This window comes from Coptis chinensis, chromosome 5 (assembly GCF_015680905.1).
Source record: "Coptis chinensis isolate HL-2020 chromosome 5, ASM1568090v1, whole genome shotgun sequence".
Classification (NCBI taxonomy): Eukaryota; Viridiplantae; Streptophyta; class Magnoliopsida; order Ranunculales; family Ranunculaceae; genus Coptis; species Coptis chinensis.
In genome coordinates this window covers 63,735,314-63,762,235 of record NC_141460.1, presented here as the reverse complement: position 1 = coordinate 63,762,235, position 26,922 = coordinate 63,735,314, and the positions used below count along the sequence as shown (strand labels likewise).

Below are 26,922 nucleotides of genomic sequence, written 5' to 3'. Positions count from 1 at the left end.
TATGATATGGTAAGCTGGAAATCCATCCTTTACATGCTGGACAGATACCAGTTTCCACCGAAGATGAGATCGTGGATTCAAATGTGCATCAGCTCCCCTTCTTATTCTGTACTCATAAATGGCTCTCCGGAAGGATTCTTCCCTGGAGGCAGAGGCTTAAGGCAGGGAGACCCAATGTCTCCATATTTGTTTGTGCTTATCATGGAAATTCTTGGTTGTCTGATCAGAGTGGGTATTGAAAACAAACTTATTCAATATCATTCTAGATGTAAGAGAAATCAGCTCACACACCTGGCGTTTGCTGATGACGTTCTAATTTTCTGCAAAGGTGAAGTGAATTCAATTCATTCTCTCAGAGATTGCTTGTCGGAATTCAGTGCAGCGACTGGCCTACAGATAAATTCACACAAGACAACTATTATGACTGAGTAAACAAGACTCCTTAGATTTGGCTCAGATATTAGGCATTGAACTGGTAACTCCTCCAGTAAGATACCTAGGTCTTCCACTTTTCTCTACTCAACTAGGTATCAAAGAATGTCAGCCTCTGATAGATAAGGTTACAAGCAGAATCAGGGATTGGAAAGCAAAATTACTCTCTCATGCAGGAAGACTACAACTGATTTTATCAGTGCTCAACTCGTTGCATATATACTGGGCTAGAACCTTCATCCTACCAAAAACGGTTCTAGAGAACGTGGAAAAGATATGTGCAACTTTTCTATGGATTGGAACTGATAACAAGAGATGTGTGCATCAAGCAAGCCTCAGTACTATCTGCAAGACGAAAGAAGAAGGAGGGCTGGGGATCATGAATATGGAAGTATGGAACACAGGGGCTTATTGTGGGCTGCTATTCAAAGTAGCTGCAAAGGAGAGTAGTATTTGGGTTGATTGGGTGTGGAAAAATCAGTTGGCTAACAAGTTCTTGTGGACTATGGCAATCTCGCAAGACTGTTCATGGTCTTGGAGGAACATCCTAAAGAGAAGAAAAGAAGCGCGTGAACTAATCCTGTACTCTATCTCAAATGGACGAGACACGCTAGTATGGCATGATATCTGGTGCAACAGTAGTCCTCTCTTGTTCAACGCACAGGCAGTAGCTGAACTACAAATTCCTATTAACGCAACAGTGGATGAACTCATATCAGAAGGAAGTTGGAACGAAGTGGTACAGAACATCCAAAGTAATAGGCTACGAGAAGACATTCTGAATACAAGGATCAATAAGCATCTTGATCAGGACCGAGTAGTGTGGAAACCTCACCCTAGTGGCAAGTTTACATCGAACAGCGCGTATGAAGCCTTGAGAAGAAAAGTTGAAAAAGTAAAATGGCAGAGGCTAGTCTGGGGTAGATTGGTTATACCAAGACACTCCTTTACTACATGGAATCTATTCTCTAACAGTTTATCCACGCAAGACAGGTTAGTATACAAGAAAATCATCTCCTTCTCGTCCTGCTGTTTATGTAATCAGAGTAGAGAGTTTTCTAATCACCTTTTCTTTGAGTGTACATATTCACGTGAGATCATTGAAGTCGTAAAGAATGTGCTGGGAATAAAGGCAGATAGAAGAAGTTCAAACAGAGAATGGTCGTCACTGCTGAGAGTATGCAAAGGGTCGAGTGTTGTGGCTGAAGTCTATAAGGTCTATATTTGTGCGGCTGTAGAGGGAATTTGGAAAGAAAGGAATGGGCGCAGATTCAAGAACAATGAGAGACCAGCTGCAGTAGTGCGAAGGAGATTACTTAGAGAGACAAAGGCGTACATACAAACATAAGTGAAAGAAGTCGCAGAATCCATTGAAGCAAGGAATCTATGCCAGTCGCTGGGCTTACAAATAGAGTTTCAAGTGCAAAAGAAGCAAAAGAGTGCAATTTGGACACCACCAAAACAAGGTATAGCAAAGTTGAATAATCGATGGAGCATTGACGGAGACCGGAGCTGGTCATGGGGGATCATCGAGAGATAGTGAGGGAGTGGTGCTTTGGCAGCTTTCGGGAAGTGGAGATAAGCAGCGGTGCCGCTTCGTGAGCCGAAAAGCGATAGAATTGGGCTTGAGGTATGCTATGAGATAGGAATCCAAAAGGTGGAAGTGGAATCAGACTAACCGACAAAGTGAACATCATCAACAAGGTAGCAAAACCACCTTGGACTTGCGTGGACATAGAAGCCCAGATAACAAAGATTGCTGAACAATTTAGTTTTTGTTCCTTCTCGCATGTATTTAGGGAAGTTAACCAGCCGGCAGACTTTCTTGCTGGGCTAAACCCATCTCTATGTAAAGAGTTATCAGTGTTCATTCCTCCTTTAGATAGAGAATTGCAAAATCTAATAGAGGAGGATGCACGAGGTACTATCTATGTAAGATATGGTTAAATAATGCAGGTGAGGGTCAGCCTAAACCCTAGCTTATCTTTTAAAAAAAAAAAAAAAAAAAAAAAACTTTTTTTGTTAACACTCTGGGCATCCAACTTTTCAATTTTAACATTAATGTGGGGATTCCATCAGTTTTTCATCCAAATTAACTTAACAGTTGCTTATGTGGACACTAAATTACTTACGTGAAAACAAGTTTTTCAACACAGAAAGAAAAAGAAATTAATCAATGATCATAAGTTGGCATTAAACCCATTAAACCTAACAACGGTCATAATCTCCAGCACTCTTTTCTCTGACTCCAACCCTAGCCATCATCTTCTCTTCAACACAATTCTATCACCACAGCTATCATTCTTATCAATTCTATCACTAATACAAATTCTCTTCCATTTTGTTTTGGAACCTTTTTTTTTTCAATTTCAAGTTTTTTGCAAAGATGTCAACTGCATCGGCGAATTCAGTAGGTTCTTGTTTCTGTGGGGTTGAAACAAAAATAAGAACATCAAATACACCGAAAAATCTAGGAAGAAAATTCATCGGGTGTAGATACTATCCAAAAAGGTGTGAATTCTTCACTTGGGAGGATGATCTGGAGAAAGAAATGATCAAAGCACTTGAGACAGAAAAGGAAAGAATGTAGAACTAAGTTTCTGAGCTGTAGAAGGCGAATGAAATGAAGAAAATGATCATTGTTATTCTTGCTTGTTTCATATTCTTTTAGTTTTTTTAAGTGACTATAATGGAGTGATGTAATGGTGCTTGATTTTCTATCAGAAAAAATGAATTTCTTGGCATCAAACTATGGCCAATTTCACATAGTGGCCAACCAACTTTTTTTGTTCACACTTTGGGCATCCAACTTTTCCATTTTAACAATGTGGGGATTCCGTCAGTTTTCCATCCAAATACACTTAACAGTTGCATTTTTTTTTTAAAAATCATCAAAAATTATCGAAACTTGCAGCCTCACTTTTTTTTATGATTTTTTTGATGATTTTACAATTTTTGTTGATTTAAAAAAAATGCAATTGTTAAGTGTATTTGGATGGAAAACTGATGGAATCCCCACATTATTAAAATGGAAAAGTTAAATTCCCAAAGTGTTAACAAAAAAAGTTGGTTGCCCACTATGTGAAATTGGCCATAGTTTGATGCCCATAAATTCATTTTTTCCATTTTCTATCTGACAATGCCTAAGCAAGGCCAATTCAAGCTAGAACGTAAGCTAGAAATAAGACTAAGGCAGCTAGTAAACCAACATTATCTGAATGTAAGTCCAAGGCTTTTCTTTTGGGTTACATTTTTTCTTTTGGGTTATATTTTTGGGTTTTTTGCTAGGTTATATTTGAATATTGATTCAAATATGATGTGATAAGAGAACTGCAACAATTAATGTAAGAAGTCTAATATTGTTGACTTAAGACTTAAAAGGAAGACTTAGAATTGTTTTTGATAAATTGTATCTGATATTTGTTACATTATAAGTTGTGCTTAATGAATGTGTTGTTGAGTAGTAGTATGTATTAATTTCTGTAGGCCATTTCTTTACTTGTACCAATGTCAATGCTCATCTCTTACATAAGAACAACTCGCTCTCAACTCACACCAGTCTCTACTTTCACCACTATTTGAAATCAGTTGATCACTATTTTTTTGAAATAGTGAAAGGAGCCTTGAAGACTGTTCAGATGGACACATCCATGTTAAAGGAGTCCTATGATAAACTATGTGAAATGATGAAAACAACATAGGGAAGGAAAGTTTTCATGGAGATGGTGTACCAAGATGGAGATATAGATATTGGAGTCTGTCATAAGTGTGAGAAGTTGTGCTACATTAAGGTGCTTGGGGAAGAAGGAAAAGCAGAAAAATGTCTTCCCTACTGTGTAGTGAGAAAGATGTTGTTCTAGATGATGATGATGAGCCACCACCAAGATTCCAGAAGTCTGTTGTGTCACAGAGGAGATCAAGCTAGGCTTCAAGCAAGCACCTCAAGCACACCAGCCCTAGCAGCAGAAGCAAGGCCATCTAAAAAGCAAGTGAAAGAAATTGTTTTAGCACTGGCAGCTGCAGGTGTGTGCATGAAAACTCTGCAAAAAAAGTGATGGTGTCTAGTATTGATGTTGTCTAGTCTAGTCTTTTTTAAGAGTCTTTTGTTTATGTTTTATGATTATGATTGTGGATGTTTATGTATTGTACCAGTTTTTTATCTTAGTTTTCTGTCAGAATATCAACTATGTGTTTGTCATAATTAATTGCTTGCTCTGCCATCTCAGAGTACTTCAGTAAAAGTTGTTTCATTGTTATTGATTCCTCAATATGCAATAGCCTTACAAAATACTATCAGATCATTTGCATAGAGTAATTGTGCTATGGGAGTGGTGTTTCTCCTAATCTTAATACCATGAAGGTGTCCAAACAAATTCAGCTTTAGCTAAGAGTCATGATATAGTTTCAGAAGCTAAGATAAAAAGATAATTGGATAGAGGATCCCCTTGTCTAGCTAATGCCTCTAAAAGGAAAGATTTTTGGGAAGGGAGATGATTCTATGAAGAAGGGGATTTAGTCTATTTGCCAAGACTAATAGGGTATTGTGTCAAGGTTGGGATGGTCAGAAGTGAAGAGCTCTGTGAAATAGGCAGGCTTTCCTAGTGTACGTCTTTCCAACTACCATCATTATCCTTGAGGTTTGAAATATTGTTCTTTCTTCTGACAAGAGCAAAATATAGACAAAATATATTATCTGATAGGAGCAAAATATAGACAAAATAGGTACAAAATATTATTTATCTGACAAAATAGGAACAAAATATAGACAAAATATTATCTGACAATTCAAAAGGAAATCCAAAAGGAAATATTATCTGACAATTCAAAATATAGACTAAGTACCCTGCTGGAAATCCAAAAGGAACATACATATATTAATTAAAACAACATAGGACAAAGTATCCAAATAACACATTGTCTTCATTTCCAAGCAGGTTTTGTCATTGTTCTTGGGCTTGTTCTAGTCTTCAACCCAACTGTTTTAGTCCTACTCTTCTTAGCCGGTGTTTCATTTGTAGTTGCTTCATTTGGAGGATTGACAATTGGAGCTAGTGGTGCAGAACTTGAGATAGACAATGTTGGTGCAGAACTTGAGATAGACAAAGATGGTGTTGAACTCAGTTTTGTGGAAGATGCTTTTCCTTTTGGTTTGTACTTGTTTCATTTTTCTAACATGGCATGTTCTTTTTAGTCTGGGATCTGTGGAATAGCATAGCAAAGAATTGACACTAAGAGAACAAAAAATAATCTAAAATAATAACCTAATAAACACATAAGATAGGAAAATAAACTAATATACATACCCTTATAAATGAGGAACTGGTGAAAGGAGATATGTATTACCCATATCCTTATGGAATCACCTCTCTCCCACCACCTCTTCAAGATGGTGGTGCATTGTCAACTGGTGGTGCACTTGCAAGTTTCTTACTTTTCCTTGATCTTTTAGGAGGCAGTGTAGTGTCTGCTAATGGTGGCGGTGCATTGTTACTTGGTGGTGGTGGTAGAGTTGCAGGTCTCTTACGTTTCCTTGATCTTTTAGGAGGTGGTGTAGTGTCTGGTGGTGGTGGTGCATTGTTACTTGGTGGTGGTGGTGCATTGTCTGGTGAGGTTGCATTGTCAGTTGGTAGTGGAGCATTGTCAGGTTATGATGGTGTTGTATTGCTAGGCTCTTCAGCAAGTGCTTTTAATTTTCTTCCTCTTCGAATTCCTTTTCTGCTTTGTTGATTACCTCTTGTCTTTGATGGTTTTGCATAGTTTCTTCTTTTTTCCTTCACAACAAAGTAAAACAACCGTAATATAAATATAGACAGCCAAAAAAATTAATTATGTATGATAGTCCTAAATAAATATAACTACCTATTAGATTAGGAATCCATTATGAATTAGATTACTCACATTTCAATTGGGTGCAACAGGTTCAGTTGTACAATTCTTTTTGTTATGACCAAGTACTTGACATCTCCCACACCTGATTTGAGTCCCCTTTCTATTGACCCTATGACTAGTCTTCCTTTTCTCCTCATGCATCTCCATCCTTCTATTCTTTTTGGGCCTCCCTGACATCCTCCTAGCCTTAGGAGGTAGAATTGTTGAATAAGAAGTTGTAGGCCACAACCTCTCTCCATTTATAGGCTGTAGGAAATGTCTGTATGTTTTCTTGTATTCCTCTGTCTGAAAGTAACTCGAAACAAAAGTATCAGGATTCTCTTTTGAAAGAAACATAGCTGATATGGCATGGGTGCATGGAATGCCACTAAGTTCCCACATTCTACAAGTGCAACTCCTCTTCTCAATATGAACAACATAACCATCACCATTACTCTTTCTCACTTAAAACTGTCTATCACCAACAAATAGGGGTTGCCAGAATCTTGCTTCATCTTTGTTTTCCTCTAACTTCTTCCTAGCATAAGGAGTTATGGTGTTAACCCAAGTTGTGAACAACTCCCTTTTCTTCTGCAATCTAACCATGTTTTTCACCCTTATTTCTTCTAGCATTCCAATAATTGACTTATGCCTTGCTTCAACAATGGTAGAGTTAAAAGTCTCACACATATTGTTCTCCATAACATCACACCTACTCCAAAAACTAAAAAAACCCCTACACCACCACATAAGATTTTGTTTGTTCTTTAGATGGTTAGTAGCCTCAGGACACAATACTTCTTCTACCTCTTTTATGACTATTTCAAACTCTTGAGGTGTAGAACTCTTGCTAGCTCTCCAGAACAAGGATTTTAGTTGGGTGCCTATACAATATATAATATAGTGAAATGAAGAAACAATGTCATTTTCAATTATAAACTAATGGAACAAAAAATTAAACTATACCTGTATATTTTTTTTTTCTGAAATTTGAATAAATGTGTCTTGCACACATTCTATGCTCAGCATGAGGCAAAAGGTCTTCCACTGCAATGATAAGTCCTTTCTGCTGATCTAAAATAATTGTCAAGCCAAGCCCATCAGTAAATGTTAAGCTCACTAAGTAGAAACCCAAGGAACCACTTCCAACTATCCTTGCTTTCAGATTCTACAACTGCCCAAGCAATTAGGAACATTTGATTGTTCCCATCTCTTCCTACTACAGTTAACAATTGACTTTTATAAAATCCTTTCAAAAAAACACCCACCAAGACCTATTATAGGTCTGCAACCAAATTTATGCCCCTTCTTGATTGCATCAAAATACAAATACATCCTCTGAAATGTTACCTCGGCATCATTTGTAAGATTAGATTCTACTTTAAATTTGCATGTTGTTCCAGGATTTGACCTTAAGATCTCTGCTGCATAACTCCTCAATTTAGCATAAACTTCTTTCAAAGTGCTCTCAACCTCACATAATGCCTTCTTCTTAGCCCTAGAACATGTCATTAAATGCACATGCAAAGAATAGTTGTGCAACACATCTCTTTGGAAATCTGCTAACTTCCACTAGGAATTATCAAGTATTCTCTCATAATACATTTTTTCCAACCATACTGAATTAGCAATTCTGATATTCCAATGTCCCACACATGCATGTACAATTTTGAGTGTCTTAATATGAAAAGTGTGTTCATCTTTCATGTATGAAGCCCACAACCTGAATCCACAGTTAGGAGCACATCTAACTAATAGTTTATTGCAATTGTTCTTCTTAAATCTAAGTGGATATCCAAATGCCACAGTAAAATTCATGATACACTATTTTAGTTGTTCACAATCTGCAAACTTCAACCCTACCTCTAGTTCAATTTTTTTCATGTTAGTCTTAGGATTAAATGTAGGATAGTTCTTCCTTGAGTTCACCACGTACTTGAACACCATCTTCATCTTCATCACTTGAATCAAATTCAAGGGTATCATAATCATCTGGCACTAGATAGTCTGACTCATACTCTAATCCAGTTGCAATTGGTCTCCCCAAGGCATCTTCATATCCCTGACTGTTAATGCATGGTCCTGAATCCATAGTTCCCACCACACCATCATTACCATCATCAGTCACCACTCCTTTATCTTTCTTTTCCTTTTTTTTTCCTAGATTGTTTTTTGATCCTACATTCAATCAACTCCTCATCATCAGAAGAAACATTATCCAAACTTGTAGCCTCACTTTCATGTTCACTTTCAACATCACTTTCAGATTCAGTTTGACCCTCCAATACACTTACCACATAATTGTCTTCATTCAAATCATCCTATTCTATGTAGTGTTCAATGTACACCTAAACTCTTCCTCTAAGTTTGGCAATATTCATCATCTCATTTGTCTGTGTGTCATCTCCAATCAATGTAAGACCAGACAACAAAAGTAACAAAGGATCACAATAGTACGTATTAGTCATGTTCTTTATTTTCAAGTCATCAACTATACCCTTTAGCTCAAAGTAAGACATCTTATCAGGGTGTATTTCTGTGTAGTATTAAATTTTTCCATGCTTATAGTATTGGACATCTTTCTTCACAAACTTGTTGCCATTATAGAATTCTTTGGTATAAATATCAAATCTACCCCCATGCCACAGTGTTAACACAAACTCATCACCTAATATAAAGAATTCAATTAAAACTAATAGTTTAAACAGTATCACAATAAACTAACATAAAAGGAGAGAGCAAAAGAATAACCATTTACTTGAAGCCATAGCAAATTGTGTGCGGTTTTCCCAATTAGAGATAAAATATTGAGATTTTCGTTTTTTAGGGTTCTAAGTTTTGAAAAATTGGGGGGAATTCCAAATTGGGGATAAAGGATTACGAGAGAACAAGAAATTGGGTGATTTCCCACGTAAAGGTGTTCACTTCTGTTTTCCCACATTTGCCACATCATTATAATTTTGCCACATAGATTAATTTCTTAATTTTTGATGATTTTTTTTAAAAAAATGCAACTGTTAAGTTAATTTGGATGGAAAACTGACGGAATCCCCACATTGTTAAAATTGAAAAGTTGGATACCCAAAGTGTTAACAAAAAAAATTGGTTGCCCACTATGTGAAATTGGCCATAGTTTGATGGGCTAAATTACAGAAATATGTAACGTACTTAGGTCCATTTAACACTTGTATCAACATACAATTCTTTTTAGCAAACGTATCAATGTACTATGTCCGATTTCATAAAAATAGCAATATGTTAGCATCCGTCAGTTAAGTGATGATGTGTCCGTTTTTTTTCAATTTCGTTTTATGATAAGAGCCCAAAACTGTAGTTTTAACCCCTTAATAATCATACTGTTAGACCAATTATGTGAATAATAAGTAAGAGTTAACACTGATCACGCGTTTTTATGCATTTCAGGGCTTCAAAGTCCATTATGTGCGAAATGTGCCACTTTTAGCGAGATAAAGGAGCAAAAGTCGTGAGAACTTCCGAATGCCATATCTTTGGACTCAGACACCGGATTGAGGCCTACCTTATGTCAAAACGACCGGCTCGGAAAGAGCTTTGCAATGGTCCAAGCCTTGACCCAATCAGAGGAGCAGAAGTGGACGAAAAGTCTGTGGAAGTCAACTGCAACTGAAGAGGCCTTTTGATTTGAAGAATTGGGTTTTGGGCCTGATTCTCTGGCCCAAAACATGGCTCCAAGCCCATGCACGATTTTTGGATCTGAATGTATAAAAACAAAAGCTTCATTCTTTGTTAATGGTAGATAGTTAGGTTAGAAAATAAATTAGATTAGTTAGCCTCCATTAAACCTTAATTCTAGATCTAGTTTTCATTAGATTAATTAAGTTTAATTTCATTTCAATTCTTGTTTTAGATTAAACTCTCAAATTATTGTTCTTGATTGATTAGATAATAAAAATAGTTATTTTGTCCATTTCGATTTATAGATCTAAATTCCATTATTGTTTGTTATCATTTCATAGTTATTAATTAGATTTCGATTATTGTTTAGTGAAATCGCATAAAGTTAGAATCTTTTCATTATGTTTAGTTTAGATTTAATGGGAATTGTTAGTTTGATGAATCAAGGCTAAAACCTCCATTAGAGGGGTTGATGAAGCCTTGATGAAAACTTAGTTGTTAGTGTAGAATTGTTTGTAGATTCTATTCCACTCTAGAAAGTCGTGTTTTTCGCCATGAGAATGGGTAGACGACTTCACATGCTAGTTAGTAGTACGGTAGAAATGCCATGAACACTAGGGATTAGAACTCGAATTTCTTTGCCGTAAGAAGCGTGAGAATCGAGATACAAGAATCTATACTAGGTTATTAAGTTGGATTCGAGGTGGATTCAATTCCCCTCTAATCCTTTATCTAGATTCAAAACAAGCATATTTCCATAGTATTCGTAGTTAAATTCAACGTAGACTCATTTTAGTTTCATCGTAGTATAACACCCTTCGTAAAGCTCTCATTGACTTAAGAGTGACTAGTTAGACTTAGAAAACAATCCATGCTAGGGAACTAGGAGTGGAACGAACCCGTGACTCCATTTAGTGCAATTCGCATCGAGAGTAGAAGCTTTGATAATAGACACATAAAAGGATAAGTTTAGTTTACTTACGTTTTGAATTCATCGTTCATTTCGTAGGTAAACTACTCATTTTACATTTATCAAATGGCATCATTTGCCATCTTAGTTGCACTTTAGCATTGTTTTCTTTGTAGAAGTAGTCATTTTAAGTCCCATTAAACCCACCCACCCTTGTTTGATTCATACTGGGTTATTCGCTTTTGTCGAAAAATCGAAAAAAAAATAACGGAGGCCGGCGCTTCAAGGAGAGCGCGACCAGCGCTATGTTCTTCGAATTTCATCAATACACCGAAGGCCAGCTTCAAAAAGAGCGCCGACCCGCGCTAAGTTATGTAACTTTCTTCTACCACGCAGGAAGCCAAAGCAAGAGAGCGAATTCGCGCTAAGTTATCGAACTTCGAATTTTAACCGAAGGCTACTTAAGATAGAATGGCCGCCAGCCTTAGCTGAAATTTCTGGATTTCCCCAGTTTGATTCGAACTTCGAAGTTGTCAAGTTTTTCAGTGTTCTAATCTCTTATATACACCGAACACGCCGTAAACAAGACGCTATATTCAAACGCAGCGTAGAAAGGAGGCATTCAGGTACTCCTCTTTCTTCCTCTCTCGACCTTCTCGTCGGAGGAGTTTTAATTCTAGTATAATCAGGCTTGTTTTTCATAGAAATAAATACAACACGCCTATCTAGAATTTCACACACTACACCTGATATTATGGCTGAAGAAAGAGAGACTCCTCTCTCTGACTTTTATAAAGCTTTGAGCGATAGCCCTAAATCTTGCATCGTTCTAGCAGACCCAACGGGGGATTTTCGAATTCCCCCAAACATATTTAATCTGTTACCCGTTTTCCATGGTCTAGACCATGAAAAACCTTACCAACACATGCGTAGGATTGAACAAGTCCTTACAACATTCCATCATCCTACCGTTGGTACGGAACAGATTAAACTAAGGGTATTTCCCTTCACCTTAGCCGATAAGGCGGCGTCTTGGTTAACTGCCCAAGCGCCTAATTCTGTGGACTCGTGGGCCAAACTTGTTCAGCTGTTTATGGAACATTTTTACCCACCCCTAAAGACGGATGAGATGCTTTCCAAGATTCATTTTTTCCGACAAAATCCTCATGAATCATTTTCTGAGGCTTGGAATCGTTTCACCGATCTGCTTATAGAGTGTCCACACCATAACTTAGCTAAAGACACGTTAGTTTGTGCCTTTTTCAAAGGACTTCTACACCACCATAAAGAAGTCCTTGACATAATGAATGGGGGTAGTTTCCTAAGTAAAGGAGCCAATGAGGCTTACAAATTTTTTAGAGGATCAAACTAAAGCTTAAATAACAACTGGGGGTAGTGACGATTACTCCCGCTCGCTAGTTCTTCTTCCACGTTAAGGCTACCAAGATGTTTGAGGTTAAACCCGATCTAGAACTTAAAAATTTAATCGAATCTCTAACTAAAAAGGTTGAGGCCATTTTCGTACAACAAAAGCCTATCCCCGCCATGAATGTAAATTCAAATCCATGTAGTTTTCATTTGAGTCCCGAGCATCCCGACTCCCATCGCCCTATAGCCTATGAACATTCTTGTTCTATTAATAGTGAACCTAACGCCCTTGGAGACAAAATCCCAACTTCGGTTGGAGAAATAACCAACAAATCACACCTCCGTGGTACAATAATCAATATGTTAGGCCACCACACGATTATAAACCAAGCTACACCGGTGACAAGGATTGGTGGTGGTAATTATAATAATTATAACAACCAAGCACAACCTCGACAAGGTCAAGCACAAGGTCAATATAGTTATAATAATTATAATGCTAATAGAGGTATCGTTCGGTAAATAATAACTATCACAATACGCATTATAAATAATCAACGCGAGATAGTTCAGTCCACACCACCCGTGACTATTACACCCACACAACCGGATCGTCTTGACACCTTCATACAAGTGAGCCAACAACTCTTCCAAACCATGGCTCAATCTAACCAACACATTCTACAATCTGTTAATAATTTAAACCAACAGTTAGCCCAAGAGAAAGCCCAACCAAAAGGCGGTTTCGGCCAAGCGATACCCAACCCTAGAACAAAGAACACAGCCTTTGAGGTAAACGGTAATATTAGTGCGGAAACTACAAACGTGGGTGAAGCTAAATGCCATCACCTCTCCCTCGGAAGAGTGGTTGATAACAAAGTAACTATGCCTATAGTTACCCCATCAAGATACTCCCTACAACGGATATCGAACTAGATAACGAAATAGAAACCGAAGAGCCTACAACCGTAGAGGTACCCGGTTAAACCACAACCTAAGAAACAAAAAGCCAAGGTTAAACATCCCGTTGATCCATATGCTAATTATAGAGAGAAAACACCGTTTCCCCAAAAATTAGCCATGTTAACTAGGGATACAAATTATGAGGAGATTAGGAACGTTTTCAAAAATCTAACTATAAACCTTCCCTTTCTCAAGCTATTAAAAGCTACCACACCATGCTAAGTTTCTTAAGGAGTTGTGTACTACTAGGCGTAAGACCAATATACCAAAAGACGCCTTTTTAACGTAACAATTCCCAACGCTTATCCGAAAATAATGGAATTGTTAAGTACAAGGACCCCTCGGTCATCCTATCGCACAATGCACCTTAGGAGATTCTCACACGACGACCGCTTATTAGACACGGGGGCTAGTGTTAACTTACTCCCCATTTTATTTGTATAAACAAATAGGTCTAGAGGAGATGCAACCTACTAAAATGACATTGCAATTAGTCGATCGGTCTATTAAGTATCCCTAAGGGTGTGGTTGAAAACGTGCTAGTTAAAGTCCAAAATTTTACTACCCGGCCGACTTCGTTGTCCTAGACCACGAGAACTCACTAACGACTCTGTACCTATCATTTTAGGGCGCCCCTTCACGCCAACGCCAACCGCCATAAACTGCCGCGATGGTTCGATGTCCTTGTCCTTGGCCCATCTTTCGTTGAGGTAAATGTTTTCAAAACTAGGACCACAAAGATCCCGATTCTTCTACAAATGGAGAGGTTAGCATGATCGAGAGCTTAGCTCAAGATTACTTCAAAACATGTTTCCGTGAGAAACAGATTAACAAATTCCTTTCCTTCGAAATTCGACTTTAACAATGACTCCACGGTAGTAGATTTAAATCGAAGAAGAATTCTCGCGAACTCTTTTGCACCACTTCTTTACCACTTCAGCGAGTCCCCCTTGCCAACAACCATTCATCACTTGATGCTATGACGGAAGATGAATTTTTCAATCTTTATCCCGGTGATCCTTTTGACCCACCTATTGAGGAATGTCTTGCATATATCAAGATTTCGATGATATGGACTTGAGAGCTAGATGAGAATCATTCACCTTCCATCACCAATATTCCCCACCCTCCACCTTTTCAAAGGAACCTCGAAGTTTGCACTCGATCCTTTAGTTTCTCCCCGTGCTTCATGATTTTTAAATCCACCTAGTAAACAAATACTTCCCAAGGATAAACCACTTGACACCTTCATTTTCAGACTTGAGACAGTCCCTAACTACACCATGAATGAGTTTTGTGCTAAACCCACATCCTCATTTTTTCCATGCTTTTTCTCTAAAACTTATCCCAATCCACCATATCTTCCACAACCATTCACTTTTCCACATTTATTCACTAGGACACCCCTCTCGTTCAAAAGATGAAACCTAAGGTGTATGCTCGGTTATGTTATAGGTCTATCCGGCTTCGCTTTCATTCCACTAGGCTGTGTCCTAGGAAATCTTGGTGCTTGATTGTGTTTGGATATGTTTGCTGTGATATTTATTTATGGAATGATCCACAACTATTTCGGTTGTTGATATATGATAAACTGCATGTTCATACATATGTTTAGATAAAGTCTCGAGTATCTGACTATAAACGACTCAATTTCTGTGTTTGGTGCACTTCCTTTCATTTCAATATATTATTGAGTGCACCATTCAGGTAACCGGGCCCTCCCTATGGAGTGTGTGGCTGTAAGTACCGGATCCTAAGTCCACGTTTTCACATAATTCACGTTTTCCACTCTTGCATGTTTTCTCGATTTTTGAGTCATGTTTCTCTATGGTGTGAATTATGTCTTTATTGCTTATTGTTTTCCTTTATATTAAACCTAATTCATAAAAAGTAAAAAGTGTAAAGATATATAAAAATAGTAATCTAGCAAGTCTCGAATCGACTTTAAAAGACCCGCGTTTTAAAACAAATTTTTACAAACCTGTTTTCAAAATTTGTTTGGGGATGGGGTGTTTGGTTTTTCCATTCTTGATCACTCAAATTCCTATTCTTACCCCCACCCTCGCTCCCCTTGAAGAGTAGCTAGATTTCTACTTGTTTGTTGTTTTGATGTTGTCTTTTATTATTTTTAGTAGATAGGATATTACGTTGTTAAATTCGTGAGTTAATTTTGACTTTTGTAGTGAAATGTTGTTTGAATGACAATATGAATATAATGTCGTTATTTTCATTGTGCGTGATTAGTTAATGTTGATCCCACCTTCCCAAACTGTTTGGGGTGGTGTTATCTATTCCAGCATGATTTTATATAAACTTCATTCATTCTACACTCACAACCTACACTACACCTAACTTCCATCACTCACCTTTCACTCCCGTTTCGCCTCAATTTTCAATTTTCAGCAACTCCGAAGCGCTTCGGCTTCTACAGAGCGCTTTTCGCCTCAGTATATTTTGTTCTGAATTTTTGCTCGAGGCGCAAGTTTCAAGCTGAGCGCGACCACGCCTCATCATCCATTGGACCTAGAGGCGCACGCTTCATGTGAGCTGACCATTCGCTAAAACACTGGAATTCTAAAATTTCAGAGCTGACTCGCGCCTTTTATATGAGCCTTCGCACCGACTCCGTGGACCAGAAAAATTCCAGTTTTCACGGGTAGTTTCGGATCATTCATAGCTATTCAGAGCGTTATTTTGAGATGACATCTCCTATAATAATACCGAACAGTCTTTCAAAGATTTGTTCCCAAGCACTACTTATGGTGCTTGGTTTCGTGAGGTGATCACACACGTAGGCTAGGAACCGCTTATGGGTCTTGCTAGCAATTGTTCTTGGACTTGCCATGCCCGCTGAAATACAAGACCCATGATGCTATTGGGTAGATAATATGCATGTCCGGGAGTGGAGGTAAGTTTTAGTTTCTGTTAGTGTCTGCTTATGTCCCAAGCAATTTCATTCTGTTAACCCCATAATGGGTGGAACTCTTATAGAGTTGCGTCAATTTTTATTTCCTATATTAGTACGTTCTAACCTTGTTTTACAGATGTTCCTGAATTTCACGCGCTTCAATGGTATTTTTCCTACCCTCTCTATTTAAATGCTTTGAGGACAAAGCATGCTTTTTGTTTGGGGGGGGGCATAGAAACACGTGTAATTAAGTCATCTGTTAGGATATAGATATGTATAATATGCACTTGTTTTCTAGTTAAAATTTCAAAAACTCAAAAATATAAATAAAAAGTATCCTATACACTTAGGAATATTGGTATTGTTTTCTTTCTCCATGCTCTTAACGATCTAGAAGTCTCCGTAAGCTGTTGCATCGGGAATAATTGTTAGAAACGTTAGGTTAATCGTAGGTAATAATCTTTGCATCTATCTATAAATATATTACATGAGTATCTATGATTGTTAGCGAGTAAGTTTTCTGGAAATCTAGGCTAGAGTACTTATTCTACAAATCTCGTGAGAATATAGCCTAAAGCCTTATATGAGCGAAACATTTGAGAAATGACACAAGGGAGAAGTAAAATCCGGATAGAGAAATCACACGTCCACTTGCTTGATCACTAAACCATATCCTAAGCGAGAATTTAGGCCTTTGGATCGATATAGCCAGAAATTCAAACCTATGAATTATTTTCCGCTAGTCGCCACTCGAGCCCTTTCATTAGCCCTTCCATAAACCACAATTCCTTTACCCCTGTTACAAAACAAAAACAAAAAAAAAAAAAAAGAATAAATCAACCTACCCAATTTAGAATAAGTCCGAGAATAGAATGAGTGAAGAAAGAAGAAGAGAAAAAACACGTGTAAAAAAAAAAAAAAAATTGTTAGTTGCTTGGAAAATAAAGAAAAGAAGTTTCCATCCAAAGAAAAGAAAAATAGAAATAAAATAAAAACTCAAAAAAAATAGAATAAAAGGGAGTCAAAAGCCAAAGAAAAAAAAAAAAAAAATATGGCTAAGGATGGAAACAAAGTGTAGAAGCAAAAAGAAAATAACAAGGTTTTTCTAAGTTACATAATCTGAAGACTCTATTATCTCAGACTTGTCCTTTTGAATATCCATTTCCTTCCTTCTTAAACTATCTCCTAATCCCCGCAACACCTAATAAAGACCTCTAGCTCAATTAGGAATAGGTTAGTGTGATAGTAAGTGGCAGATGTGCTTGATTGACCCCGGCTTCCTTGTTGTCATTGAGATTGTAAGGTAAAGTGTGCCCACTATACACTGGAGTAGCGAAACTTGAGTGGAAAAATCAGAGTGTTGTTTCTTGACTATTATTGTGAGAACCTACTTAAGGACGCTATTCCGAGTTCTCAGAAACAAACCTGCTAAACATTTTATAGTACTACTCATTGTGTATATGTTTATTGTAGATGATAGATTATTATGCATATATTAACTTAGGTTTCTGACTTGGTTATTCTTATTCAATTGCTAGAGAGATGTATAGATAGTTGAGCATGAATAAGGATACAATAGTTTTATTTCTTAGTCGTTGTAGTATAGATGAAGTTTGTGAGTACCTTCACTGGAAAACTCTCACGAGGCTATAACTCGTCCACTAGGGAATTCCTAGTGGTTTAAGGCCTTGTTGCATATGGTCAATGCAATCGCACTCAAATAAACGAGTAGTTAGAACTCCATTTTTGGTCACTTATTCTAATTTCTCATATTTGCTTGAGGACAAGCAAAATGCTTTGTTTGGGGGGTGGTTTGATAAGAGCCCAAAACTGTAGTTTTAACCCTTAATAATCATACTTGTTAGACCAATTATGTGAATAATAAGTAAGAGTTAACACCGATTCACGCGTTTTTATGCATTTCAGGGCTTCAAAGTCCATTATGTGCGAGAAATGTGCCACTTTAGCGAGATAAAGGAGCAAAAGTCGCAAGAGAACTTCCGAATGCCATATCTTTGGACTCAGACTCCCGGATTGAGGCCTACCTTATGTCAAAACGACCGGCTCGAAAGAGCTTTGCAATGGTCCAAGCCTTGACCCAATCAGAGGAGCAGAAGTGGACGAAAAGTCTGTGGAAGTCAACTGCAGCTGAAGAGGCCTTTTTGGATTTGAAAAGAATTGGGTTTTGGGCACGATTCTCGGCCCAAAACATGGCTCCAAGCCCATGCACGATTTTGGATCTGAATGTATAAAACAAAAGCTTCATTCTTTGTTAATGGTAGATAGTTAGGTTAGAAAATAAATTAGATTAGTTAGCCTCCATTAAACCTTAATTCTAGATCTAGTTTTCATTAGATTAATTAAGTTTAATTTCATTTCAATTCTTGTTTTAGATTAAACTCTCAAATTATTGTTCTTGATTGATTAGATAATAAAAATAGTTATTTTGTCCATTTCGATTTATAGATCTAAATTCCATTATTGTTTGTTATCATTTCATACACTACACCATTTGGGTGAATTGGCCACAGTTAGAATTTATCATTAGTAACAGTTACACATCCGTTACGAAGTTAATCACACTTATAATCCGTTAGCAATACTCTCAACCGTTGCTAAATTAGTTGAATTATTTTCTAACATTTATGCAGATATTTAGTGACGTTTAGAGATATGTTAGAAACTAAGAAAAAAACAAAGAAATACGAAAAAAAAAAAAATGAACTCAAGCGGGAGTTTTTCACTTCTCGCGCTCATCTGAAAAATAGGAGAAAACAATGAGCTTGGACGAGTTATTCCTCACTAGCAGGTGAGTCGTCCTCTCCACTTCTTCCCTCTTTGTTCAAATTATTTAGGGTTTTGATTTTGTATGGCTAGGGTTTCGATATTTTCATTTTAGGGTTAATTGTTCGATCTATTGAGCAAATGATCTCTTCCACTGAAGTAAGTAATTGTTGGTCACGGTTTTAGGGTTTTCCTTATCTGCCGAGCATTTTTAATTTTTGGCTGCTTGTTTTTAAAGAATCCAGTAAACGATTGTTTTTAAAATGAAAAAAAAAATGACATTTTGATTAAATTTAGTTAAAGATTGATATCTAAGTTTCTAAGTAACAAGTTTATCTATGTTTCTTAAGGTTCTAATTCAGATATCAAGCAAGCTTATAGCTTTTCCAGTTCTCTGTTCATAAGGTACCAATTTCTCTTATTGGTTGTTGCTTTGAATTTCTAATGCTTTGAATTCATGATTTGGGGTTCAATATTCTAAAATTTTGAAGGTGCTTGTTGTCGTTGCTGTTCTTGCTTCTTACTAAGTGTTTGATCTACTCAAGGTAACAACCCTAAGGTAGTGTTTTTGACATTAAGATTGTAGCTTATGGGTTTGGTTAAACTTTAAATTTTTAAGTAAAATATTGCATCTTTATAGCTTCATATATGGTGTTCTCATGTTCAGTTTATTGTCAGGTTTTATAATCAGTGAGGTTTTTCTAAATAATATTGGCATTGTTTGATAGATAATATATGTTTAAAAAATATTCTTGTAGCTTAATGTAGGACTGTCTTGGACTAGAGCATTAGATTCACATCAAAAAATAAAATCATCGTTAGCAACTAGTAATTACTTGTGCTTCAACTTTAAGTTCAAGCTTCAGTTAATGAAGTATAGTTTTTGTGTTGGTGTGAACGGCTTTTTTTGTTTGGAATGTGGTTTCATTACTCATGCTAAGTCTTGCATCACATAACACTTTGTATATTATTAAGGCAGATAAATTGTCATCTTATTTTATTGTTTCGTGGACTTTCCAATATAAAACTTTTGGTCTTTGATGTCAAGGTTGGATTTGGATCAAATAGCTATGTATATTACTTGATATTATTGTGCAGGCTTATGCATTTAAGGGTTGAGATATTTATCCGATGTGTTATATGCACATTAAACAAGCTAGGTCTTCTTGTGGCCTTCAGTTTTTGGTAGTGTCTTTTGGTACTAGGCTAAAGTTTTTTTTTTTCCATTGTTTTGTTGCTTATCCATTCTCTTGAATATAAGTCCTTAGTTTCTTTCCAGGTAGTAAGATTGTTGCTTAGTGGATATTTGTTTAGGCAAGGATATTTGTTGCATTATTGTGAAATCATTATTAGATATTATATGGTGGCTTATTTTTTTTATATTTATTTGATTTTATTGCTTAAGAAATAGGTGGTATGATGTAGGACCACTAGTAAAGAAATGGGCTTTGTGACTGTTGCATCTAGAACCGTCACAAATCCTTTTTCTAGGAAAGGGTTCATGTATTGACGATTATATGTGACTATTCTCCCAAAACAGTTACATACTCCCTCACATTATGTCACCGTCTTATATGACCTATTTAGTTTTCGGTCCCATGGGCCACAACTCCACTAAAAATAACTACTAGGATACACAAACGCGTTTAGACTCCTGCTTCCTTTGCAAACCTAATTCACCCCCTTCCTGATAATTCCTACAGTTTCATCTCAGCCACTTGTCCCCATCCATCTTTAGTACATATTCTTTCCATCTCGATCCTGTCCTCTCCACTTCATCTTCTCGTTTTCAACAAGCCATAACCATTCTTCTCACTCGAACTCGAATCCGAATATAAGATAGTGGAATGGGTAAGTTTTGATTTTCTTCTCTCTGTTCATCTCTTCATGTTATTGAACTCCAACATATCCAGTTTTTTTTTTTTTTTTTAATGGGTTGGGAATTTCAGATCTATGGTGTTAAGCTTTGATGCCTGGCTTATGTTTTGTTAGGTCTTTCTCAGTCTTCACTAGCTAATTGAACCATAATTGAAAGAAACCAAAAGGTTTCAATTTTTTTGTGAAAAACTTGTGGAAAAGAAGACATTCTTGTAATGAACATTACAAACTCCAAACTTATCTTGCAATGAACATGTGGCTAATACTAATTTGATTAAAGGTTGCTGGAGGTATATGGGCAGCATTACAGTTGGTGGGAAGTTTGTATTGGGATTTGCCGTAATCTGGTGGTCTATTGCCACAGCTCTCATGCCTATTGCTGCTAAACTCGTTTTGCCTTTTTTGCTTGTTGTGCGTGCATTCATGGGGATTGGTGAGGCCAGTTTTATAACTTAATATTCCTCACATTTTATTTTTTGCTTTAGCATAAATTTCATATCTTATAGTCTCGTTCTGTTTGGCTATGTTCAGTTAATACCTTGGGGTGTTGCCATGCCTGCAATGAATAATATTCTATCAAAGTGGGTTCCTGTAGCAGAAAAAAGAAGTCAGTCGTTAGCTCTTGTATATAGTGGGATACTGGGATGTACCTTGGTTCAGTAACTGGCCTAGCATTATCCCCTTTTTTGATACATAAGTTTGGATGGCCATCAGTATTTTACTCCCTTGGCTCTCTTAGAACCGTGTGGTTTGCTATATGACTTAGTAAGGTAAATTCCATCTCGAGGGAATTCTGGTCCTCTTAGTTATTACTTAATTATGTTTGTCATCAGTGTGTTTTTCACCAAGTCTCTTGTGTTGCATATGGATATTTATAACATATCAAGTTTAGCTTCCTAATAATCTAATAGAAATCCTCACAATATATATTTCAATCAACAAAACCTCACGAGTCAGCACCAATCCCTATGGATATTTTGTTGGCAGTATGTTTTTTCAGTAAGTTTCTTGTGCTAGAATATGGATATTTTTAGCATATCAAGTTTCATTGCCTTCATAGTAATCTAACAAAAATCCTCAGAATATCTATTCCAATCAAGAAAATTTCACAGCTCATGGGTCATCACCAGTCCATCTGACTATCCCTTCCAAATAATAATAGGCCGGCATTTAAATAAGAAACAGAAATCATAAGATTTAATGTTCAAAGCAGATAAGGCCACTAAGCAGATGGGCCACTAACCTATGAAGCACGGACACCGACACGCGACACGGATATGACACGACACGGATACGTGGACACGACATCATTCAAAAATTACGTGGACACGGATACGTAGCCCGGATACGTCATGGACACGTTAAAGAAAATTTATATATATATTTTCATGAAATTTAACCCTCTCCACTAAGTTTAAATCAAAATATGAAAACTAGTTTTGAACATGTCTAACTCTAAAAGATTAAACAACATACATGTCCAAAAATGCAAGCTAATGCCAACGAAATAAATAACAATTACAGAAGATTCATAATAAATATATATAAAAACTTAAAAAGAACTTGGCAATCATCAAAAGTGTGCAGTTGTGCATTGTGCCTCCTTATTTCAAGAGTGAAATAAAACTCCTACCAAGTCATGTTTTTCTTTTAAGTATTTTAATCACTTTTTAAAATTTAGAGTAAAATGTAGAAGTGTCCCCGTGTCCCCAATGTGTCCATGGAGGTCGGAAATTCTATAAATTAATTAATAAACCGACACTCCAAATCGAAAGTATCCGACGCCATGTGTCGGAGGCCTATCGGGAGTGTCGGTGTCGGATACGTGTCCCATTACACGGATACATTACCCTTAGAGGAGTGTCCGTGCTTCATAGCCACTAACTAAAAACTATTATGTCATGGTCTCATGGATAGCTTATATAATTTACAAAATAAACTTGTACCATGGATTAGCTTCACTATTTCCTTTCAATGACCAGGTTTTAATTTGGCTATTTGATGCATAGGCACACAGCTCACCACTAGAGGACCCTCAACTTAGCTTTGATGAAAATAAGCTTATTGTCGGTGGCAATGATGCGCGATGGAGCTAAATACTTTCATTCTTCTCATGTCGATGCCAACGCATTTCTATAACCAGGTAAAGCTTTTATATTATTATTTCTAGGTTCATGCTTGATTTGGTATGTGGTTATGAAAACCACTGAAGCTAAGCATTTAGGTAGGAAGTGTGGAACATGGACCCTCTTAATCACCTATTTCATGTCTAGCTTTCAGAAAAGATCACTCAACCATTGTTGTTTGTGTTGGTATTTTTCTTTTTCTTTTATGGGGAGGGGAAAAGAGGGGAAGTGTTGTCAGAAACTTCAGTAAACAAAGCTAAGAATGTCATGAAGCTTATAACCAATGGACTTGCTATTTGAATAATGTTCTAATGATACACTTTTACTTCCCCTGTCCCCTAACCTAGAGAGGGAGGAAATGGGGCAATAAATAACTGTAAAAATCTTGGGGAAAAAAAAAATCATAAAAGTCTGTCACTAGGTTTGGCCCTGGATGTCTTGATGTATTACCTTGGCAATCTCGGCCTTTCAAGTCTTATAAGCTTTTTCTCTGTTGTGTTTTATGCGGTTTACCGCGACAATCGCATATATTTTACTTGCTATATTCTAGGTAAAGCATTTTGAATATATCTATCACTCTTAAATTGAGGCAAGCTTGCTTATTGGCATGGTCCGAGTTTTAGTAGACTTGAAACCTAGAATCACCTGATATGTTCTGTAATACTTGATTGATGCCGATTTATTATCTGGCCGGTATAATGTGATCTGATTTGTGTAATGAGAACTGAGAATCTAAAAGCCGATAGAATTTGGAAGACGATCCCTTCTTTTTGGTGCGTGGTAGTAATAGTCCGCCTCTAGCTTAGAATTTTAAAGTATCACTCTTTGATGAATATAAGGCCTGATGATTTGCACTTGTAGACTTCCGAACAGGGTTAGTCCTCTGCTGTTTGATAGCTACTCTTTCATTCTATTTGAAGGTCTTTGGTACTAAAGTTATTTATGTTCTAAGACTCCTTTTCTTGTAAATGGTTAGCCTTCTTCATCTATTTGTTGTTTGAGTGAAATACTTTATGTATCCAATCTATTTTGATCATATCTATTTGTTACTCTATATTCAATGCAAGTTAGAAAGAGAGCACTGAATGGCCAATCTTACGGGAATTTGAGGTTGTCGTTTAATGATGATATGGAAAATTGAAGTGACGAGGATGAGGAAGATAACATTAAGCTTTTCTTTTCTATTTTTTTGATACAATGTCTGTTAGCATTGCTCAGCATGTATACTTGTAACTTGTGTACTTGTAAACTTGCTTGTTGTCTATTCTGATATGTATTTTTCAAACTAGTACACAAGAGAACTTTGAGATTAAGATTGTGCACTCCATACATGGGGAAAGTAATGGATATGAAGGGGCACTGTTTACTGACTTGTAAAAACGTGCTTTGTCAATGCTTCATTATGCTTGTTCTTGATTGTTTGGTTACATTGCTAATACCATATAGAATCTCGGCGGGGTCAACCAAATGAGTCCCGTGAGTCGGAGTCGTCTAAATCTGTTGGTTGGAACACAATAAAATCATCAAGTGAGTCCCCTAGAACCGGTAACTGGAATTCATTGGAATCTCAGGAGACTCCCCAGATGGAGCCTTCTGATCCAAGGGTTAAAAAGGCTGAAGAAACAAAGGCAGGTGGCTGGAGTGGAAATGACAGACATACTCAAGGTAAATATATTTACAAACTAGAATGATACTACTAGTTTGATCGAGTTTATTAGAGTTATGGTCTTATGGCAGGAAATTTTCGATTATATTTGATGGTTGTTTCTTTTGGACAGGTATTGAATTGAAAGAATAAGAATTTAATACTTGTGAATCTTGGTGGTGCAATGGCGGCTAATGTTACAGACAGCCATGCCCATTACCAATGAAGCGAGGCGACATCCGATCTAGTGGAGTATTCCACGGTGATAATCCTCTTCATTTTTCACTCCCTCTTATCATTTTGCAAATATGTCTTGTACTTTTCGTCTCCCACTCTTGCGCTTCTTCTAAAGCCTATGAGACAGCCTCGTGTAATCGCTGAGATTATTGTAAGTATTTTCTGTTGATTTTAATTACATTACCTTGATTTCTATTCTGACAATTTTTAAGAATGAAGATAAAAAATTACTGGGTTGACAAATATGCAATTAAATTAGGCGAGTTTTCCTAGTCATTAGCCAAGTCAAACTTGAATAATAGTGCATTGATGCTTCTTGAAAGCTAAAAGCTAAAAGCATAATACATGTATGATTGACATATATCTCTATTTGCTGTTAAAATTGTATTATTTGATGGAATTTACATAATAAAATACTTTGTTTTCTTTAATGTTAGATGCTTTCTTTACGTAATGCCAGGGAGGTGTATTGCTAGGACCATCAGTGATAAATCTCATTTTCATCATGTTTTTCCTGCCAAGCTAGAGCCTCACAGTGTTGGATACTTTAGCCAACATCAGTCTTCTCTTGTTTCGCTTCCTGGTCGGCGTAGAATGAGACCCAAAGTCCGTACGTCAAACTGGAAAGAAAGCCTTTGCCACTGCTGTTGCAGGGATTAGCGTACCATTTGCTTTAGGAATTGGAGATTCTTTTACTCCCCGTAAAACTATTTCCAATGGTGTAGATGTATGAACACCCTTTACTGATGGGCCTGCACCTTTTTGATGGTAATAAGCACCATCGTCGCAATCTTTCTATTGGAACTGGTTCTCGTTCCTCCCCAATTCACTCCCACACCTATGTCAATCAGAATTTCATGATTCCGACATCTTCACCTGGTCAGAGTAGTCCTATGACGCAATTAGGTAAGCATGAACAACAATTAAGGTTCTACAAACTCCTGAAGGTAGGAGCACATGTTACATTTTTTTTTCTGATGCCATCTTGTTTACTTGCAGATAATTGTGCAGTAAGCTGTGCGACTTCCTTATCCTTATCCACTATTGATGATAACGTCTCAAAGCCTCAAGCCGAGTTAGATCGTGGGGACAAAGATACGGAGGAGAGCTCCAAGCATGGCGACAACAACACCCATGTCAGGTAATAATGTAACAGTAAACGATAAAGATTGAAGAGTTTCGTTTTTCAATCCTTGCTTTGGCAAATCTATGATCTCCTATATTGTTTTGTGACTCTTGTTTCTATGTAGGGTACTTATAATTTTCTGAGATGGTCTTATTGTATTATGGGGACTTGAAGAAAGTAAGGGAATTCTTCTTATGGGTGGAAACATGCTGTCATAATCGAATGAAACAAAGAAAGTTACTTCTTCATGTTGGGCATGCCCCTTTGGAAGTAAAGTCGTTGCTGGATATAGTAATGGAGAAGTATACCTTTGAAGTGTGCCGCCACTTTCAAATCTAGGTGCAATAATATCAGCAAATAGGGAACTAACTTCGCCGCAAAATGTCTTTTTGTGTAAACTTTGCTATTTTACTTGGTTGGCGGGGCGGGGTGTTTAGAACATCTATGTTGTTCTTCATTACTTTTCGTTGTGGATGAATAGAAAGAATTTAATTGTTAGATTGAGTTATTGATGAATGAAAGAATTTAATTGATACATTGTAGACTGAAAAGAGTGCAGGTGACCTCACATAAAAGGGCCAGAAAAACCATTTTTTTTTAATAAATGAGAAATAATTAGTAACGGATAGAAAATCGTTAGGAATGTAAATAATTAGTAACGGATATATAACCGTTAGTAATGGAAAATTAGTAACGGTTAGTAAATGTCAGAAACGGAAAATACCAACACTTTATCAGTTGCAAACAAACGTTGGGCGAAATTAATAAACGTTGGAAATGAATTGTAACGGTTTTTATATGTCACTGAAATTAATTTCAGTAACGTATATTATCCGTGACTAATTTTAGTAACGGAAAATAAACGGACTAATATCTCATTATGTAGATTGTCACTTTTTTTGTGTCAACGCAAGATAACCGTTACTAATATTTTTAGTGACGGATGCATATCCGTTACAAATCAGTCCATATGGTGTAGTGATAGTTATTAATTAGATTTCGATTATTGTTTAGTGAAATCGC

At 36.8% G+C, this 26,922-nt stretch overlaps 3 protein-coding genes and 1 long non-coding RNA gene across 8 annotated transcripts; 3 read left to right on the top strand and 1 right to left on the bottom strand.

The window, feature by feature from the left end:
* Positions 1 to 817: 817 nt before the first annotated feature.
* On the top strand, positions 818 to 1,780 carry LOC147498305 (uncharacterized). The gene has a single exon (XM_086563205.1). It carries the CDS (start codon positions 818 to 820, stop codon positions 1,778 to 1,780), a length of 963 nt encoding a protein of 320 aa, XP_086419331.1.
* A 4,553-nt stretch (positions 1,781 to 6,333) lies between these two features.
* Positions 6,334 to 6,702, bottom strand: LOC147498304 (uncharacterized). The gene has a single exon (XM_086563204.1). It carries the CDS (start codon positions 6,700 to 6,702, stop codon positions 6,334 to 6,336), a length of 369 nt encoding a protein of 122 aa, XP_086419330.1.
* An 11,915-nt stretch (positions 6,703 to 18,617) lies between these two features.
* On the top strand, positions 18,618 to 22,849 carry LOC147498303 (uncharacterized). Of its 2 annotated transcripts, XR_015194270.1 has the most exons (5): positions 18,618 to 18,912; positions 19,238 to 19,292; positions 19,379 to 19,446; positions 21,046 to 21,198; positions 22,775 to 22,849. It is a non-coding gene; the product is annotated as an uncharacterized LOC147498303 (long non-coding RNA). The 2 variants fall into 2 exon arrangements; XR_015194269.1 differs by lacking the exons at positions 18,618 to 18,912; positions 19,238 to 19,292; positions 19,379 to 19,446 and adding an exon at positions 20,112 to 20,738.
* A 1,924-nt stretch (positions 22,850 to 24,773) lies between these two features.
* On the top strand, positions 24,774 to 26,434 carry LOC147498302 (uncharacterized). Of its 4 annotated transcripts, none has more exons than XM_086559039.1 (4): positions 24,774 to 24,924; positions 25,300 to 25,679; positions 25,773 to 25,914; positions 26,024 to 26,434. In XM_086559039.1, exons 2-4 carry the CDS (start codon positions 25,499 to 25,501, stop codon positions 26,040 to 26,042), a joined length of 342 nt encoding a protein of 113 aa, XP_086415165.1. In that variant the 5' UTR covers positions 24,774 to 24,924; positions 25,300 to 25,498; the 3' UTR covers positions 26,043 to 26,434. The 4 variants fall into 4 exon arrangements, with proteins under 4 accessions (XP_086415165.1, XP_086415163.1, XP_086415164.1 ...); XM_086559037.1 differs by having other exon boundaries at positions 25,234 to 25,679; XM_086559038.1 differs by having other exon boundaries at positions 25,211 to 25,679.
* Positions 26,435 to 26,922: the final 488 nt, after the last annotated feature.